The sequence below is a fragment of the Lepidothrix coronata genome, unplaced genomic scaffold, assembly GCF_001604755.1.
Source record: "Lepidothrix coronata isolate B3197 unplaced genomic scaffold, Lepidothrix_coronata-1.0 Scaffold32, whole genome shotgun sequence".
NCBI lineage: Eukaryota > Metazoa > Chordata > Aves > Passeriformes > Pipridae > Lepidothrix > Lepidothrix coronata.
Window position 1 is genome coordinate 4,649,951 of NW_016690212.1, and position 20,418 is coordinate 4,670,368.

The 20,418-nt window shown below is 38.3% G+C and overlaps 1 protein-coding gene across 5 annotated transcripts in view; it reads right to left on the bottom strand.

The window, feature by feature from the left end:
- PIK3CG (phosphatidylinositol-4,5-bisphosphate 3-kinase catalytic subunit gamma) overlaps positions 1 to 20,418 on the bottom strand; it is a 33,611-nt gene that overhangs the window by 8,827 nt on the left and 4,366 nt on the right. For 2 of the 5 annotated variants that reach the window (XM_017811543.1, XM_017811542.1), the window contains exons 2-10: positions 19,550 to 19,788; positions 16,304 to 18,319; positions 11,991 to 12,056; positions 11,661 to 11,886; positions 7,706 to 7,809; positions 6,055 to 6,201; positions 4,724 to 4,814; positions 1,584 to 1,714; positions 861 to 972 (exon numbers count right to left, since the gene is read on the bottom strand). In XM_017811543.1, the coding sequence (XP_017667032.1) occupies positions 861 to 972; positions 1,584 to 1,714; positions 4,724 to 4,814; positions 6,055 to 6,201; positions 7,706 to 7,809; positions 11,661 to 11,886; positions 11,991 to 12,056; positions 16,304 to 18,307 (2,881 nt within the window). In that variant the 5' untranslated portion in view covers positions 18,308 to 18,319; positions 19,550 to 19,788. Of the gene's footprint in view, positions 1 to 860; positions 973 to 1,583; positions 1,715 to 4,723; positions 4,815 to 6,054; positions 6,202 to 7,705; positions 7,810 to 11,660; positions 11,887 to 11,990; positions 12,057 to 16,303; positions 18,333 to 19,549; positions 19,789 to 20,418 lie in introns of those variants that run through there. The other 3 variants (XM_017811545.1, XM_017811544.1, XM_017811541.1) reach the window with 2 other exon arrangements.

Here is a 20,418-nt window from a genome sequence, read left to right on the forward strand (position 1 = left end):
ACTTCTGCTGAACTTTTTTACTGTAGTCTTCAATTAGCTAATTTCTGCCTTCAGGGTACTTCTCTCTAGCCTTCAACTGGTAAAATTTTAGCTATAATATGATGAATATTACATATCCAGCCTTCTAACTAAGCCCTATTTTCCTAATTTTCCTAAAGACTAATTATGAAGTAAGAGGATCATGAAACTAAAAGTGAATTCCTTAGACAAAAAAAAACTTCTTCATATGTACTGCTTGTTCTGGTGTCCTTCCCGGGACTTCCATAGGTAAGTAAAATTAGTATGAAACAATGTGCAGCTACAGAAACAATTCCCAAAGTTTATAGTACAAAAAAATTGTGGGTTTCTTCAGAAGGATTGCAACTTTCCCCAGACTTTAGCAGCAAAACCAATACACTCCATGAACAATTATTTCCTAGGATTTTTTTACAACACATAAAGCAATTATGTTCCTCAGAAGTGAAAACATCTGAATTCTGACATACAGTTCCACTGAATTCTGTCAGAACCACATCCACACATCATCAGCTGTCTGCTTTATGAAGTTTTTCTGGTGTTTAGATCTTAGATGTAGACACTAAAAAACATTGTTTTACATTCCTCATGACTTAGTTTGTATCAAACTGCTCCTTGAAAAATAATGGCATTATTAATGATAATATCTAGAGCCTGTATGAAGGCCAACAGGGGTGACAATACATTTCAATGTCACAGGAGGACCTGAACATGTAAGCAAGACCGACAGAACTGGATTGTGTCTCTTCATTCATTGTTAAATGCCTTATTTATTAAAATGAAAAATAAATCTAGTTAAGTATAGACAGTCTATACTTCTATGAAATTCTCACAAAATAACCCACCTGTTTCTGTAATCATGATGTTGTCATTGTGCCTGTCACCTATTCCAAGTACAAAGGTTGCCACACAGTATCCAGCACAAGAGTAAACAAATCTTTCCACAGCTGCCTGAAACTAAAAATAAATCTTAGAGTTGACAAATGCTTCAATGCTAGACACTAAATGCAATAATTCTCAGAGTTATGTACCTTTCTGTTGACATGTATCTATCAGCAGTTAGACAAACTGTCTTATAAAACACACTGCTGCACAGCAGAGATCAGGATCACAGCCCTGCACTGAGCTGTGTGAGCAGGCTCTATCCCTCAGCACAGAGAAAAGCAGCATACAGTTGCTCACACATTCTGAGGAAGAAAAGCTGGCAGAAAGCTCTAGCTGGTCAGTGGACCCGCCCAAGCAAAGGACTTGTGAATACCCAAAACTGTATCTAAATCCTCTAAAACTACACTGACTTTCAGTGTTCTTAGATGTCCTTTCAATCTTCTCCTCATGTATCACTTCTAACTTCCACTGACAAAGAAGTAATTTCAAAAGCATCTTGTCTCTCAGGAGTCTGGCTGCCAGCTGGATGCTAAGGCTCTTTCACAGACACCTGCAGCTGAGTGCAGGGAAAACAAATGGATTTTTCAAACTCCTGTAAGTAACAAACACAAACATATGGGCTCTATGCTCCTAAATCAGTAGGGTACATCTGAAAATCCTACTTAAAAATTCAAAGAACTCACCTTCTCTTCAATCATGCATCTCTCCTTGAGCCACTGATTTAGTATTTCATCCTTAAATGCACCAGTGTTCCCAACTGTGCTCTGTTGAATTTTGGCAATTGTTGTAGCATCTTTCACAATTTCGATCATTCCTAGAGAAAGTAAGGAAGAAGTTAGAAGAAGTTATTGAATTTATATCAGAGCATATTAAAAATATGCAAAATTAAATTTTAAACTGAGTTTTAAAATTGACTACAGAACTTCATAGGTTGTGAGCAGACATTCATTTTACAAGCAAGGTTCTTGTTCATTTCCAGCTCAAACCAGCCAGAGCTCACAAATAGCCTGGCATCCTAAAATCCTCCTCTTTTATAATGGAAAGTATTACATGATGAGTGGGGACCCTCTGCATAAGGCATTTCCCCAGGAGAGAAACTGCTCCTGTCCTGAGCCCCATTCACATTCTCTGCAGCTTCTCTCCAACTTCACAAATATGAGGAGTTGAAGAAAAGCTTCAGTGTTGCAGCAGTCTAGGGATGCAAGTGTTGCCAGGGCTGTGGCAGAGGAACAGAGCTGGCCATCCTGCAGTAAATCCAACTTAAGCTTCAGTGTTCATATACACAGAAAAGTTCAGAAATACCAGTACACAGTGAGGAATGGTAATGAGATTGCTGGTGGAAAGCTCTGGCTGTCAGGGCTCACAGGTCTGTCCCAAAACTGAACAGACCCTCGCCAAGGCAAATTGGCACATCACAGCAACGTGGTGCAGAAACAAAGTCTCATACTGTCCATGACAACACAGCATGTGATGTATGGGAAGCTAGAGGGAAATGCAGGAACAGAGGCTGCAACACAACTCTACACTGTAGCCAAGACTAGCAAATGCAGTCTGCCCTTGGACTGGGCATACGTGCATGGGGGGGGAAGTCAGATTTTAGCTGAGGTTATTAGGTAATTGGAAATATTTTATTTTCCTCCTCTGGTTCAAGTTCAACAGTGTCTTCTAGCTTCAGGTCCAGCTCAGAGATGAGCAAGCAAAGAAAAATATCCCTTTCTCCTCAAAGCAATTCAAAGCAGTTTCTGACTTTGTTTCAGTTTGACTCTGAAACAGATCAATTTATTTCTTTTTCCTTTTTGAAATTACTGCATTATGTGCAAACTTTTCAGTCACAGAATAACAACGCAGTAATCTCTTCCTGCCTTCCACTCATAACTGAATCCATGGCTGAATACTCCCTGAAGGTATCTCTTCTGTCCTGACAGTGGCCTGGATTTGTTTGTAATAAAACTATTGTGGAAATATGACCTCTGAAACCCACTGTCAAGACCACCAAACTAAAAAGCTCTGTATTTTGGTCCGTGCTTGCCAAGTTGTTGTTTTCCTCCCGGGAGTGAGCTCCAGATCACATTCCAGCTGTTGAAAAGGTTTTCCCTGCCTGTGCTCAGAAATCTCCCTCTACCGGCCAACAGCTCCTTGATTCCAGGGCCGCAGAGCTGGCGCAGGAGGCATCTTCTCTAACTAGGACAGAGGTTCTCAGCTGGGAGGAAGTGCAGCAGTAAATGCACTATGTGATGTGTTTCTGGGGATCTGTGGTACTAAAGCAGATGATTTTTTAAGAGCCAGCTTGAACTGCCCTGAAATTCAGCAGGAATGCAGCACAGTAAGTAGTGATAATTGTCTCGCAGAGCTAGGAACATACAGACGTGTCAAAGGGCAAGAGAACAGGGTATGATCTTTTACTAGTGATACATAAAAAAGAAAATTCCTCCTATAGAGCAGAAGTCTACTTGGCAGCAGCAGTGGAGAGGACACATGTTTCCAAAATTACAAACTGCACCGAATGCAGATGTCTTTAACAGACTGAGAAAGCCCTACAAGGGAGGGGATGCCAGCCCCAGGTGTAAGACACCTGTGTTCAGTGTAGCATGGGATACTGTCCTTGTGCCAATACACAGAAACTGCCCAAGTTCCATGGAAATATTAGGAGGGAGGGAAGAAGAAGCTTGTAAGAAGACTGCGTGTGAATATTGTGAAAGAACATTTGCATGCCACTACTCTTTGGTTTTGTTCCAAACAAGCAAAAGCTCTACATCAAAGTGTCCAATATTGGGTATTACTAATTTAGGCTGCAGGTACTCCCAGCAAGCCAAGCAGGAGTGTTTACATGATTAACCATGCCTCTACTGTGGTGCTAAAAGGAGGCTAAATTCTTACATCTCTTCCATCCATACAGGAAAATAAGAAATTATTTCCTTAAAGAGACAAAGGAATGGGGAATCAATTAAGAATTCATGAAAGAATAATTAAGTCTGTAGCTTGAATATGAGAATGCTGGGATCAATAGCAGAACTTCTCTTTCTTTCTTCATTTTTTCAATAAATTACACTGCCTTAAGATGATTTTAAACAAAATCATACAAAATCCTAAAAATCTCTCTAAAATATTAGGTTTATTTTACCACATCTAGAAGAGGAAAAAAAAACCCAATCCTCCTTATATTTAATTAGTATTCTGATTTACAATGTTCCATTTCCTTTATTATTAAAATTCTATTGATATGTATTATTCAATTTTAAAACATTTATATTAGGAGAAAGGAAACCCTCTTATGTCACACTACCAGGTATTTTATCAGTGAGTTTGAGTTTCCTGTGTTACTGAGATATGCTGAAATTTTATTTGCCAATGGATTTTAGAGAGCAAGTGCATTACACATGTATATTAAAAAGAGTTCTTCATTTTACTGGGATTTCTTACTTAATTTCTCTCACTATGAATTCTGAAAAATAGATCATCACGTCAGGAAAAAATGTAGATGTTTTGCTCTTTTCTCTGTTTCATTCTTATCAACACATTAAAACACATCTTGAATGTCACTCATTTTCACCACTGTTTCCTATTAAATATTGTTATTAAAGAGAAACTTGCAGCACCACCCAAGCAGTTGGACTTGCACAGGAATCACAGTTAAGCTGGTGCAGCAGCTCAAGGACATTCATCAGAAGGGCAGAAATCACTGCCAAGACGCAAAGGCTGCTCACAGACGATGTAATAAAGTTCTATTTATCTTAGGACTACAGTACATATTAGAATAGTTCTCCCATACACAACTTTGGTAAATATGATATTTTGAATTTCTAATTACAGTGTGATCACATACCTATTTTGTTCCCTGTAGAAATACAACCATACGGTAACAAACAGAGGTCCAAGGATTCTGCTTCCCAAATGGATTCCATAATTCGAAGAATCTAGTAAAAAAAAAAAGTATATGCTAAATTATTTCAGATTATTTGAATGTTACGTATTACTCATACAAATAACACTACCCAGATTTCTGAGATGGGGCTAAATTTACATGGCTATTGGACAGATTAAGAGACAAATACAGAAAGTGTGCAGCCATTCAAGATTATCAGTTACAGAACCAGGGTTTGTACTTCCTCATCTGTCCTGTGACTGGGCAATCTCTACCCCTTTATAAAGTATTAATAAATATATTGTATAATTTCTACATATGCTGTGAGGTTGAATACATTAGTAAGGACGTCCATTTTTCCCCATAAATATCCCCAAAAGTACTAACAAACCAGTTTTCATAACAATCACTGAAATATTACTACAGTAATGCTACCTACCAATTTCTTTTTCATTTAACTTCACCCATTGCATAAATAAATGATAAAAACGCTTCATCAGAAAAACAGGCCATCTTTCACAAAGTAAGATTCCATCTCTAGAACACCCAGATGTGATGTATGGCACATGGCAGGAAAAAACAGGGTTACAGTATGGACTGGGTCTAGCTGGGATGAAGCTCATTTTCTTCAGAGCAGCTTGTATGGTGCTGAGTTTTAGGCCGGTGACCAAAGCAATGCTGGGAACACACTGATGTCCCAGCTATTGCTAAAGAGTGTTTGCTGAGCGTCAGTGCTGCCTGTTCCTCACTCTGCCTCGCTGTGACTAGATCAGGGAGGGCACAAGAGGTTGGGAGGGGACACAGCCAGGCAGATGACTCAAACCAACCAAAGTAATACTCCATGCTCAGCAATACAAGAGGGAGGAAGGGGGTTAGGTAGGTTAACCATCCCCTGTGCAGGAACTGGCTGGACACTGGTCTACCCATGGGATGTGGTGAATGACTGCCTTAGCATCACTTGTTTTGTTTTCTTTCTCTTTTCTTCCACTTCTCCTTTGCTTACTAAACAGTTTTTAGCTCAACCCACAAGTTTTCTTGCTTTCGCTCTTCCTTTCCTCTTTCCCCATCCCATTGGCATTAATCCACAAAACAGTAACACAAGAAACTGCGGTACAAGAAAGATGATCCAATGTTGATAAGAACCTTGCCATACACAGTTTAAAAAACAAAAGACAACCTCATATTTCATATGGACAGTAAAGATAAGGTACATATACTTTCGAAAAGGAAAACTATGTTAAAATATTTTAAAATATTCACATTATTCACTTTATATGTTTTAGCTATCATACCTGTAAAATAAGCATGTCCTGACGGAGGTCATCTCCATGTTTGAAGATTATGCCTATGGTTTCATTTGACAGAGCTGTTGGATCTGCACATTTAAACTCAAGCCAGAGGGGCTTCTTCTTAGATGCCATTACTTTACATTTTTCTATCTGTGAAAGACACATTTATTGCTTGCTAGCCATTGTACTCCAATGTCAACACAACTAACCTTTTTACACAGCAGCTACAGAATAGTTTATCAACTTCCAATCAATTATACCACAAAAAACACACTGAAAGTACATGTAAGAAACAGTGTTCAATTGCCTTACTGAACCTGCATAACTTTTAACCACTGCCCATGATAAAGGAAAAAGCATACCTTGACTCTCCAAAACTGGATTTGGCATGTAAATCTGCTTTAGACAGATTTAATTAGGAATAGAGATCCTGACAAAACTGGCAAATATGGACCCTCAAAACAGGACTTCAATAGGTGCTTTGCAAAAACAGAACATAATCATTGTCCAATGCAATTTACCACATTATCCACCCTTGTGACTCCTAGCAACTACATTCCATATTGTTTGACTCAATTCCCTTAGCAAATTGGTCAAATTCATGGAGAAAATGGCATTTTTAAAACTAATGTAACATAATAATTCGTAAAATAAGAAAATTAATTCCCTAGTTTTATTACATTTTTAATCTTGATAAATTCAGCATTGCTATGAGTTAAACTGCATTACTTCAAATGTTTTCTCCAGTAATTATGGCTAATACAACTGCAGTATGCAATACTTTCTATTCTGGAATTCCTGATTCATGGCTGAACATTACTATGTACAATAAAGCCATCTAAAATAAAAAAATAAGCAACTGCACATTAGTGTTTGAGAGCTGATAGAGAGAGATGACATAGGAGATGAGTATTTTAGAATATTCACATTTCATAAACTGAAGTTCTGAGCCTGCAGTTTAAAGCAAAACAGTTTTTACCATCCTTGGTTTGAAAAAGGAAAGAAGTTTTTAAATCTTTGAACTTTCTAGAAACACACTGATTTTGCTTCTCCTACTTGGTTTAGACTAGTACCTCAGCCATGCACAACTGGGAAGTGTTTAATTCTCTCAGTTTGAAGATAGATGAGCCTATAGCCTGTTTACCAAGGCACAGGTTTATTTAACAGAAACATGGCCATATGATACCTAATATCCAAATGAGTACCTGGCTATTCAGCAATTCCTTAAGTTGGATGGTCCTTGGCTAAGAGAAAAATCAAGGGATTCTTTTCTTGTGGGGTCCTTGCTGCACATCAAGTGACTCCAAGGATCTTCACTGTGCCTCTTTACCCACACCTCATTTTGCATAGCAAATGCATGATCCAATTTCCTTTCACTACATATCCTGGATTAAACTAATGGAAAAATTACAATTGCCATTTAATGATTAGAATTTCATGGGTTGCATTTTTTGTAGCACACAGTGGCATATCATTACACTTAGAAAAATTGTAATAGCTCTGGGAAGAAAAACTTACTGAGTCCATGAAATGGCATCATGTTCACACTGAAATAAGACCTTTAGACATATTAGCAAGATTTTTTACCAAATGACACATACTTGCAAATACACTTTTTTTAAAAAGGATTTTCAGAAACTCAGAATATACTTACCACCAAGGCTCCTGCTCTTAGCCCAGGATCATATGGAACTCTAAAACTTTCTGGAAGTTTGCTGCTCTGTAATTTTTCAAGCTTTTGTCTCAGCTGTGCAATAACTGCAATGACAAGTAGAAAACCACAATGAAATCAAAAGTTGGATGGCAAAAAGCTCACAGGTAATCAAACTTGTTAAGCATCGTGATTTGGTTAAAAAGCTCTGCTTAGCTACTTTTTAAATTGTTTTCCTCGTGGATCTCCTGATTTGAAGAATGGAGGAAGACTCTTTAACTTGCACTATCAATGGTCAGGGTTGTTTCAGATACCTAAAGGTAAAGTTTTCAAGCACCACACAAGTGTGTGCTTTCTCTGCAGTGTTAGAAACACTGCATAGTGCTTGGTGTCCTTCTGAAAACTCAAGAGATTACATTAAAATGTCAGCTTTCATTTAAAAAACAAAACACAGTAGAACACACAAAAATACTTTGCCTTATAACTGACAAGAAATGCAGACAGACTTGTGGCTTTTGAATTCTTTGTTCAGAGACAATACAGAGGTACTGAATTTCCTATCCTCCTAAAACTGGTTTCATATTGCAGCCCTGTTAATCCCACATTCCAGTAAGAAGAAAATTTGCTGCATGTTTATATGAACGAAATTTTACTGTTCATATCTGAACTCAATCTTTTAATTCATAAAACTTCAAGCTTCTGAATCTTCAGCTCAGAACAGTACAAATTACACAACATATGAAGTACTTTGTTCATCTCAGCTAGCAGGTGTTAGCAGCATAAGCAATACACTGGTTATTACCCTGCATTAGGATGAAGACCTGAACACCGTTCTAAAAGAAACTGTAGCTACACAGCAGAGGATGCATATACATGTTTGAGTCATTTTGGAGATAAAAATTAAAGAGCAAAAAAAACTGTACTGAGAAAACTAGACATGGACCTGGATACTTGAAACAGGATCATAATCATAGAAACATGGATTAGTTTGAGTTGGACAGGACCTTGAAAGGCCATCTAGTCCAACCCCCTGCAACGAGCAGGGATATCTTCAACAAAACTTGCTCAGAGCTCTGTCCAACCTAATCTTGAGTATTTCCAGGCATGGGGCATCTCCATTTCCCTGGGCAACCTATTCCAGCGTTCCAACACCCTCATCATAAAAAATGTCTTCCCCATGCATAGTCAAATGTACTCTCCTTTAGTTTAAAGCCATTACCCCTTGTCCTGTTGCTGCAGGTTCTGCTAAAACGTTTGTCTCCACCTTTTTTCATAAACTCCCCGTAAGTACTGCAAGGCTGCTCTAAGGTCTCCCCAGAGCCTTCTCTTCTCCAGGCTGAACAACCTCAACTCTCTCAGCCTTTCCTCACAGGAGAGGTGCTCCAGCCCTCTGATCATTTTTGTGACCCTCCTCTGGACTCATTCCAGCAGGTCCATGTCTGTTCTGTCCTGAGGGCCCTGGATCTGGACACAGTGATCCAGGTGGGGTGTCCCAAGGGCAGAGAAGAGGGTAGAATCACCTCCCTCAACCTGCTGCCCACACTGCTTTTGATGCAGCCCATGATACTTTGGCTTTTTGGGCTGTGAACGCACATTGACAGAAAATGAAGACAGTTTAAGAGCTGCTATCAAACTAAGAAAGTTAAGCCAAAAGAATTAGCCAAGAACTCACAGAACACAAATGTTACACAAACTAGAAGGTTTTAGAAAAGAACTACCTAGCAGTGCCTGGTGACCATTTTCTTCTGGTAAAAAATAAATCTGACAGCAATACCCAGGAGCTACTAAGTGGACCTTATAATTAGACACTTTTCAAAAAAACCACCAAAACCCACAATAACCAAAACCAAACCAATTAACCAAAAAAATAAAACCCCTAACAAAATCCCCTCCCCCCCCAAAAAACCCCCACCTAGGTTGTAGTAACTTGGGTCATGAAACAGCTATCTAAAACGTAACTACAGATTTCCTAGAAAAATGTAGCTTTACTTCAGTAAGTCTCCTCATTGTAATTAGTGTAATTTGAAAACTGCAGGCCAACCAATTGAAGCAAACAAAGATAAGGAATTAGCTGATTTTAAAACACAAGTAAAGGCACTTGCTAAAACAATTTTCAAGTTGATCTAGCTTAAGAACAAGCTGTTATGCATTTTAAGAGATGAAACAGCTGCACAGACACATTTCTGGGAAACAAATTATCTAGCACAGTGGTGATGAAAACAGATAATCCCATGAAAGATGTAGTATTATTATCTTAAGAATTTATTTATTTATTATTACTTGCTATGTTCAAATATAAGCAAAGAGATTACATGAAAAGTTAAAGAAACAGTTTGACAGCATGATTGCTACTGGAATAGCATGGGCTTAACAGGAAGGAATTCATCCTTTAAAAAAATCTACAAACACTGGAGGAAGAAACATATATACAAGAATTAGATTAGACTGCATGACAGAATGAAATGAAACAGAACAGAACATTCAGACTGAAAATATGAACAACGATGAACATAGAAATGACAGGGCAAAAAAAAAGCAATAACCTAAAGAATAAATTTTAGGATATACATTTTTAAAAACATAAGAAGTAGAGGGGGCCTGTAGGAAAAATTATGTCCCCCATAATCTGAGAATAAATTACATTACTTATAGAATTAGTAGGACACTCCACATTTTCAGGAAGCCTTATTCGGTGAAAATGTCAATTATATAAGTCATCTTTCAATGTTCTGCTGTACATTACATACAAAGATTTCTTTAACTTCAAAACCTCGTGGGTGTTAATGTGATTGCTTTCTCTTGAAACTTCTCTTCTTTGCCCACATATCCTTCAAAGATAATGTATTATGGAATCCACTGCTGTTACAGACATGTACATCTGCAAGGATGTAAAATTTCTTTCCAAAATACAGAATTCTGACTAAATACATTTAGGTTACAGAGTATTTTAAGATAAATTTAGGAAGTTGATTAGAAACAATGTTTTATATGGGGCTTCAGTAAGCCACTTAACTCACACTATGTGGTAACATAACAGATATTACATAATATATTGAAGAATAAATGCATATTTCCTTCAATTTTCTTTTGAAACGCTACCACACCCACTTCTGCATAGCCAGGGTGGAAAGGCTCTCCAATCCAAGGAATTCCTGGCCTGGAACATCCCATGCTGAACACGCGGGAAGAGGTAGTCTCTCTACAGCTTTAAGAGCTTTAATATTATCATATGTCTTCTTGCACTTACCCCCAACACCAAGAAAGTAACAAGAATGATGATAGACAAGCTTTTAGGGAAGCTGGGGGAGGGGGAAGGCGGGCAAATCCCAGAGGTAAGCAGGCACTGCATGATCCTACTGTGGCTTCCAAAGCAGTGCTTCCAAGAACTAGAAATAACACCACCACATCCACATCAGCGTCTCACGGATTTGAGGACAAATGCTCCTCAAAGACATGCTCGGTATATTCAGCCCTTATCCACCACCAGCTTCTTTCATGGCATAGCAGAAGTGGTACTGGACTCCTCCACCATCTTCTTGCCAAGAAGTCTTTTAGTGAGAGCTTAGGGTAAGGCTGTGTTTCTTGGCAAGTGTCACTTTTTATTTCCAGTTGATATTTGTGTCCTGGATTGTTTCTTTCTTCAGTGCTGGCATTCAGCTAAGGGTTATGTACAAGAATTTAGCTGTTTGCCAGTTGCATGGCGTGAAGTTCAAGAAGATAAGCCAAAGCATGGGAAAGCACTGGGTGTCTAGAACATTGATATTCTTCCCCTTCTGGGGGAAGAAACTATTACTGGTTCAATCATTATTAGCTTACACACACATTTTAAAAGAAAATTATGCCCTTTGACAGTAATTTATCCACAAATTTTCTAAATAAACAGTGCTATCTAGTTTTTCAAACCCAAAGAGAAAAAAACAGTAATATTACCAACAAAGAAATGCCTGTTAGCAAATACCTTGAGAAGTAACATCATACTTTTCTGCAGAAACTGATTTTATCTCCATCGTGACTTTGTGCAGCAATTCAATAACTTGAACTTGCTTCATGAAGTCATGCAGCATTGCCTTCCCACAGCCCCTGAGATAGGCCTCGAGGATGACGGCAAACCTCTGCTGGTAATGCATGGACTGGGCAATCTCGCTTCTCAAGAACCAAAACAAGAAGTGACCAATTCTTTTGTTCTGGTGGTGAAGAAAAATACTGCAATCAGCACACATTTCTTGACAAAGGGTTTTAATAATGCCAGCAACTTCAGCGTAAGTTGGCTGTATTTTGAAGTACTTACCCTCAAACCACGTTTGAGCAGAAATCTGGCTAATGCGCTGTCATGATATGGCTCAAATTTCACAGCCTGAGTAATACAAACAGAAGGCACGTTATTAACACATTTAAGATCCCAATGCACTTACATGTATGCTGACATCTACAGAATACACTGCTGCAGGAGTAGAAAATGTGTAACAAAGCAGGTCTTTTCAAGGCTTCTCTGTATCTCATTCAAGAAGCACTTTTTCTTTGCAACAGGTTCTTTTCAGGTTTATTATTAATGTGACAAGCAAGGCATGGAGTATCTAACCAGTGAGGCCGACCTGAGCACATGAAGGAATGTGAACAAAACAACATCATTCCCAGGCTGTAGAAAAAGCTAGCAAGATCAGGAAACAGTCTGCAGTCTGACTGATGCTGAGAATGCTTGAAATTTCTACTGCCAGATGAAATAACATATTTGTAATCATTCTTCAATAAAAATATCAATAATAAAGTACTGGTTTTGGACAACATCTGCTACTTTGGGAGTAAGGCCCCAGGGTTCACTGCTGGGTTCTCCAGAAAGCATGGGATACAGGAGCAGCTTCTCAGAGCACCTATCTGGCCTTTAACCCCTAAACGAATCACAGAATCATAGAATGAACCAGGTTGGAAAAGACATCACAGATCATCAAATCGAACCCTTGATAACAGAATAAAGGCTCTGATACACATCCTGCACTGATGTAGTACAATTAAGAGGAAGACTTCACCAGAGCTTTTTTTTTTAATGACTCTGTGAGAATAGATGTATTTTTTCTCTTCCAAAAGCTGCTCCCCTCCACCCAAGCCCAAAGACATTTCCAAGCTACTGCCAAAAAAGCATGTGGGAAAAAAGTCAACAATTCTTTTCAAGTGTCAGCATTGGAACTTTTCTGCTGTTATTGTCTTCTTCAACCCAATAACCAAGTGAATTGGTCTTCCAGAAAACTATCACACTTCTAGATACTGGGCTGTGCCAGGGAACTTCAACTCATTTTTCCAGCAACTTCTTTTCCCTTGCTTCAGGAACTCAAGTTTATAGGAGCTTTGTATTAAGGTTAATGGTGGAAAAAAAGTATGCATGTATATCCCATGGCAAGAAAAAATAAATAAGATGCATACAATCTCTGAAACAGAGTCAGAAAATCCTGTCTTGGACTGAGGGGGTTGGTGAATGGCTTCAGGTTCTGGAAATAGAGTGCCAGGAAGCAGCCTGTAGGGAGATTAAGGGAAAACAAAGGGATGCGCAGAGAGCTGGGTGCATGTAGTACGCTCAGCTTTCAGAAGCAACTAAGTATGCAAACCTCTAGCAGTAGTTATTCAACAGAATATAATGGCTCTTTCAAGATCGTTGCAGTCTGCAGCTTGCAAAGAAGCAACCAAGCCGTCAGCAAAGGTCTGCTAAATTCATCAAACGAATCATAGTTTTATAAACTCTTAAAAGTGCTGTGGCACACAGTTGCTTTTTTATTAACATATCAACATGATTTCTGAAATCTTCCTGTGGGTTTATTCAACGGAAAAAAAAAATCAAGCTTTTTCAGTCAACCTTCTAGAATGAACCAACTTAGAAAAAGGTCATAAAGACACGTTCTTCCCAGCTGCTGGTTAAGAGACAGACAAGAAAGCCAAGCACCAGACTTGCCCTTCTCCTGTATCATAATTCTGCAAGAACTGTCTTGACTGTCTCCGCAATACGGCTCCATTTCCCCAAACAACTTCATCTTATTTAGGAAAGATGATAAGAATTCACAAGCATAAACTGATTTTATGATATATAGATCCTTTTATTTTGTGTATGAGATTAGGAGGTATGAGGGGTTTTTAATAAAAATTAATTTTCACTGCAGTAAGGTGCCCAACAGCAATAACTATCACATAAATTCAAATGGATTTGCTTACAGTTCCAAGGAAGCCTACTAAAAACCTCATTCTGGTATATACTGTGCTTAATGTTCTCAGTGCATATCCTTGAAAAACAATTTAAGACTGAAATACAGCCAAACAACCAACATTGCTCCAAAACAAAGCCTCCTCATTAAAGTTACAAATATAGTTTCATAAAATAATATTAAAAATGTATTATGAGCATTCTTATCGAGCTGATGTTTTAGAAATAATTATTTTCAAAAGTCAAGCCCGTTTTTCTTTCTTCCTCACAAAGTCAAACATCAACTTTTGCACAGCAACAATAAAAGCTGGCCATTAAAAGATGTCTGCTGGCACTTCATCAGGTCCCTGCACATATCCTTTGCCCTGTCAATTCAGCACAAGAGCTTTAGTCACTGCCATATGCATGAACTGTAGTCGTTAGTGTTCGTCTTACAAAGGGTTCTGTTCCATTTTAACTATCCTATCCATGTTCTACCAACTGTACAGAGAATGACAGACCATTACAAGAAGCTAAATAGGTTTATTTATGGTGTGGCTGCTTCTATTTGGTATAAACCTGGGGGGAAATAAAATGCTTGCTTGATCTCTAAGGGAAGGTAAAATGGAGGTAAAAAGAGGGCAATAAGCCACAGAGCTTTCATACAGGCATGCATTTGAAAGGTGATGACCATTTGCAAAATAGACATTTCGGATGTGTCCACTGACGTAAAGGAATGGCTGACATCCATTCTCTGAAAAACGCAGATTTTTATATACATTGTGGTACCAAAGCTTTCCTGCAGGATGCTGACAGCCTACATTCCACTGTTAGCTGAGAAACAAAGACAAGGATAGCAGTAGAGAGGTGAAAGTTGGAATTTAGTATTTTTTTCCTTTTTAAGGATAGTAATCTGTAATTTCTTACATCTCTTCCTAAAAATGACACAGCTAAGTTAAGCCACTATGATTTTATGCTATGGTACTTTATTTAACTTTTAGAAAGATTTATTTTTTTTAAAACTCACCAGATTTGTACTTTCTGAAAACAAACAATTTCAAAAACAAATGGAAAAAACCCCAGTACTTCCTCCATTCTCTCAGGCATTTGGATAGCAACCAATCACCATCCCAAACTCCTAATTTGGATACCAAAAAAAGTGAATAAAATTGCTGAGCCACATGTAGATAGCAAAAGCTCACAAGCCAAGCAGATATATATAGCAGCAACTATGTGGGAGGCCCAATGAGGTAACCGTAGCGACTCGTTTGGTTAATGCAGAAGTGCATAAATTCTGCCTAATCTTCAGACAAGCAAATACAAGGCTAGAAAGGTTTTGTTTAAAGCACTACTGATGTGCAGCAAAATCTGAGCTACTAACTTCCATTTTCCTGGGAACCCAGGTGCTCTCTGAACCTGCAGAAATTAAAAGCCCCATCCTGCAGCTTCCCCAGCTGTAGCTGTTCCATTTCTATTTTCTTTCGAATTTTGAATGCCAACTTTGTCCTCTGATTTTCTGAAAAAAGTATTTCCTGCTCTGAGGGACGACAGCCTTTCCACACAAACCAGAGCCCTGCCAGGTGCAGAAAGCCTGTGGAGTCGCGTGACTTCAGGGGCCAGGCTCACCAGGAAGAACACGGGGTTACAGCCTCCATCAGCCACCAGAGGAGAGGAGACTTTGCTGCTGCCCAGTGAGGGCACCATGTTGAGAAAAAGCAACCAAACCAATTTTCACGTATAACTGATATAAACCTTCCCAACGTTTCATCTGGCAGATTCACATACAAAGCACTTCAAATCAATACAGCATTGCCACTAAATCCACAATTTTTCACCCAACTTCCCCGAATGACTTAATCTTATTATGTAGTCCTAGCAACTCTTTAATTACTTTCAAAAAAATTTTTGGAAGCTTCTAGATAAATTTGGTCCCCTTAATACAACAAGACTGAAGTCTGCAACATACTGTGTAACTACACTGGTGTTCTTGACCTAAAACTCAACACCAGATTTTTCTTCAGGCCTTGCCCATGTCAACCTCTGCCTTTCTTTCTGTCAACACTCTTTTTTCTAAACTATTGTAAAGTCGGTCAACAACTCTTCAGTGTTGTGTGATTCAGACCTGATATGAACAGGATTAAAGACAGTACAGTTAGGATTTACTCCCACCATAGCTTTGCTGGAATTAACAATTTTCAGAAAAACTTACTACTGTAAACACAAGATGCAAATTGTAAGACAAAAGGCAATTATAACACAGAAACAATGACACAAGCAAAACACAAGAAGTAGAAAAGTATGTTTTGTGTTAACCTGGTTACTACCACTGCTTTGACCAAACCCTGAAGATTACCAATAAGACCTACAAAAATGAGAATTGTGATGGGGTATGCAAATATTCCTGCAAGGCAGAGTTCAAGAATGCAAATACACCTTACCTGCACAAGCTGTAAAAGATAATGAAGAACATCATCATCTTCTAAACTTTCCAGTTTTTGAACTGCCATTGCTCGGACATTTTCATCTGAAAAGTTACAGTCCAGAAGTTGCATTGTGAGTCCAACATCTAAAGTGCTCTGATCCCAAACCTCTTTTTTAGCGAGCAACTGGTATGTTTTGGCCACTATTTCTTGTTGTCCCCATTTCACAGAGCTAAGCAGCTTAGGATATGCCTTGGGGTGCTTTATGCTTTCATATCTGAAGTGCCACAACAGTTCTTTGTCCTCAGGAGAAAGTGGATTAAGTGGGTCAGTTGCTATGATCTCTTCAAGTTGTTTGCGAAGCTGGTTGGGCATTTCAGCTCGGGTCCTGTCCCCTTGGGGGTCTGATGCTATCCTGTGCTTGGGCAAGGCAATTGGGTGACAATATCTGTCCAGCACAATAGAGATAGCCATTGAGTTTTCTTTATCTGGGTTAGTTGCTGACGTGAGTTTGTCTGCATTGATACTTCCTTGTTCTTCCCCCTTGCCTGGAATTTTCCACATGTGGAGCACATACTCCCCACTTCGTAGCAAGAAACGGTGGTCTATCAACAAAAGATTTACATAATAGAGAAGCTGGGTTTTGCATTTTGTATCAGAGTTGGAGGACTCATGTGACTGAAGGTTCGTCTTTGTGGAAGGCCCCTGTGCTTTGCCACAGTATATCTGAAGATTCAGAAGTGCTCCTTTAGGCAAATCTTTAATTTTGATATCAAACTCCAGCCAAATATTCCATAGAACCTCCTCAGTAAAAGGCTTCGATGAAGTTCTTCTCTGTGAAAGGAGCTGCTGCCCATGTTGAATGTTAGCTTCCACAAACACGGTAAGATCAGTATTTCTTGGTAAAACTGGGATATCAATGCCAATTATTTTCACCCTAAATTTCCTATTACAATCCCACAATGAGATAGTGAAGACTCTCTCATGGTCTTTTCCGTCTATTGTCAATTGTTCATGGTAACCTGTAACTCCTGTACAGTCATCCACCAAGGGCCATTCTTCCTTCTGAACCTCATCCTCATTCGGGTCAGGGGGATCGTCTAGGACAAGGTGGATTTCTTCCCCATTCTTAAGGCACTGTCTTATCCAGTGAAAGTCTTTGACTGGTGTCTCTCCAATAATGTACTCATCTCTGCCACAAACCCTGAGAACAAAATCCAGTTCGCTATGATCTTCAGGAATGTCCATCAAAGATTTTTTCTTTGCCATTTTGGTGAAAAAGCTGTGAAGAATCATATCTGGAGTGTCATCTATTGACACTTTAATTTTTTGACTAGTTGTTCCCCTATGTATGATTATGAAAATGTTATTATTAGTGATCTTTTTAAATAAATATTCTGGGAGTGGCTTAGATGTAGTCCATGGGTGCATTGCATACAATTTAGGATCTCTGCAGGCTACCTCTATCATTCGTGGAGTGACTAATCTGCGACGGGTAAATTCTAGCTCATCATCATGCACATTGCTTACATCAGTGACATCATAACCAATTAAATCGTTAAGCTGCCGCTGAAATTCCTGAACTTCTTCTGATGGTTTTTGTTTCTGGACAACATAAATCTTGCCTACCTTTTTCTGTAACACTTTCCAGTACAATATGCAGTCCAGTGTCTGCAATACTTGGTGTTTATCATAAATTTCATACCATTGCCCTTTCTTCTGATACTGCAGGACAAACTGATCTGGGGTGAATGCATGGTAAAAGTCTGTGGTTTGACTCATCTCTATTGCACGCATCCAAATCTGAGCCTTCATTTGCTCAACCGTACAGTTGCCAGCTATTTCAAGTAACATCATTTCTGGTACTTTAGTATGTTTATTGCTTGTAGGTAAAATAAACTCAATGGATATCAGTTCCATTGATGAAAAACTACTCGATGTACAATGAGGTTTCATTCTTCTTCTCCTTCGTTTGTTTTCCTCTCTCATAACAACAGGCTGTTCATGATCTCCCAACTCCATGCCAGAAGAAATCTAGCAAAACATACAAATTCTTGATTACTTTTTCATTTACATTTATCTTTAATTTTTTAAGTCTTGCTAATTAAAATCGTAGGCCACTCAGAATCCTGCTATGTATACACTTATCATATTTCTGCTTCCCCTTAATTTCTAGTCACAAATACTTGATTTACATGGATCAACGCAGATGCAGTCTATTCAATTCAATACCAAATATAAGTAAAAAAAAAAAAACAATCAACCCTACAATGATTTAAATAATTAAAATGGAGCTTTTAGACATCCTTCCCAGATTTTACTGAGGATAAGCAGTCTGAGTGCACGACCTCCACATTGATTTGTTCTTGCTTCTATTTGATCAAGCACTGATTCTCCTGCGGCCTCATCTGTTTTGATGGTGCTGATGTTAACACAAGTGGATTTACATAGAAATCAAAAGACACACTCCTGTGTATGAGCAGAACACGATCTCACTGAGCTCCAGGAATGGCAGAAAGTAACAAAAAATGCAGTATTTGCAGACTGGACAGACATGAGCTTATTCCCAGTTTCCACTGCCTCTTTTAACTGATGAGCAATCAGGACTTCCACCTAAAAATAGCCCTTAGGATTCAAAAGTCAGGAACTATTTCTGAAGAGAGGTATTTAACAAGCATCTAAATACAAGGCTAGTGTCCTTAGATATGCTTCTTTTGAATAAATCAATTCACCATAATGATAACATCTATCCATTTCCAAAGTACACACTTCCAGTATGAACTAACAGTTTCTTACAGAAGAAAAATCTCCCAAGTTGATGCCAATTTATTACCCTATACATCAAATCACACCTAAAACAATATCAAACATAAGTAGCCTACCTTATCAGCACTCAGTAAACAAAATATATTGTTGCTCTCAGTCAATCTCCATTGAACAATATCAAAGTGGAAATAATTCATCGAGAGCTTGAAAGCGGAAAGCAGTGCTGATCGAGCACACTTGCACAAGCCAAGCTACCACAACATACTGAACTTCCTTTCCAAACAACACTTTCTACACAGAAAATCTTTCTCTGACTACTGGAGAAAGGTAAAATCGGTGTAATGATGCCTTAGCAGATAATAAAACAAGCAGATAAAAATGTAAAAGTTTAAACTGAAGCAACGCAGCATGCTAACTAAAATTCTTTTTTCAAGTTCCGGAACGCAGTGACTGTGGTCACACCACCTCTGTAATTGACAAAGTAGAAGGAAATATTACCTGCTTATAAAACAAAGGCTGAATTGTCGAAGACGACTCATTTGTTTAATTTTTGAAGTTCCTATTTTTTTACTGGAAGATCATTCACACAAAAAGTTTCTTTGTTTAAGCTGTTCTGCTTTTCTTGCTTGCCCTCATATCCAGATGCAAAGGAAGTGCTGCACTTAGCAGGAAGGAAGTTTTAACCAAGTTGCTTATACATATGATTGCTCATTTTAAAAGAAGTCAGAATGCTTTTCCTGTTATAACAGTAAAAATACACCAACAGTACACCAATTTAACATATATGCATAGAAGACATGCTTGAATCCTTTTAAAAATAGCAAAGAATAATCTGGGCAATAAATTTAATTAATTCAAATAAAACATTTAAAACCAATACATTTTTCAGAGATTACTTTATATAAATACCAATACTTTATAAATACCAATACTAGATAAAAGACAACTAAATCTGCAATGTTTCATTACTTTTATTTTCATGGGGACAGCTGTTTGAGGTTATCAACTTAAATTCACTAGAGTTTTTTAAGCCAGTCTCTGTATAGGCATCACGTGGATGTTGTATCTGCCAAGGACCGTGCATGGTAACCTCAGCAGTAGAACTGCTGGGCAATCTTATCCCTAGTATTTTTAACTCATTCATTTATGTTTACAATACATAGTGAAATCCACTAGAAATGATGACTTAAGATTCAGGAAGAAAATAAACTACATACTTCCAACTCTAAGTCTTGTGGTTAACTACAACCTGAAGAGCTGTTCCTTTACTAAAAAAAATGCCCACAGGAAAAAATATTTGGGAAAACATGCTCAAAACAGAAAGACAGAAAAAACTCTAATTGTATCCTTTTTCCTTACGACTCTTC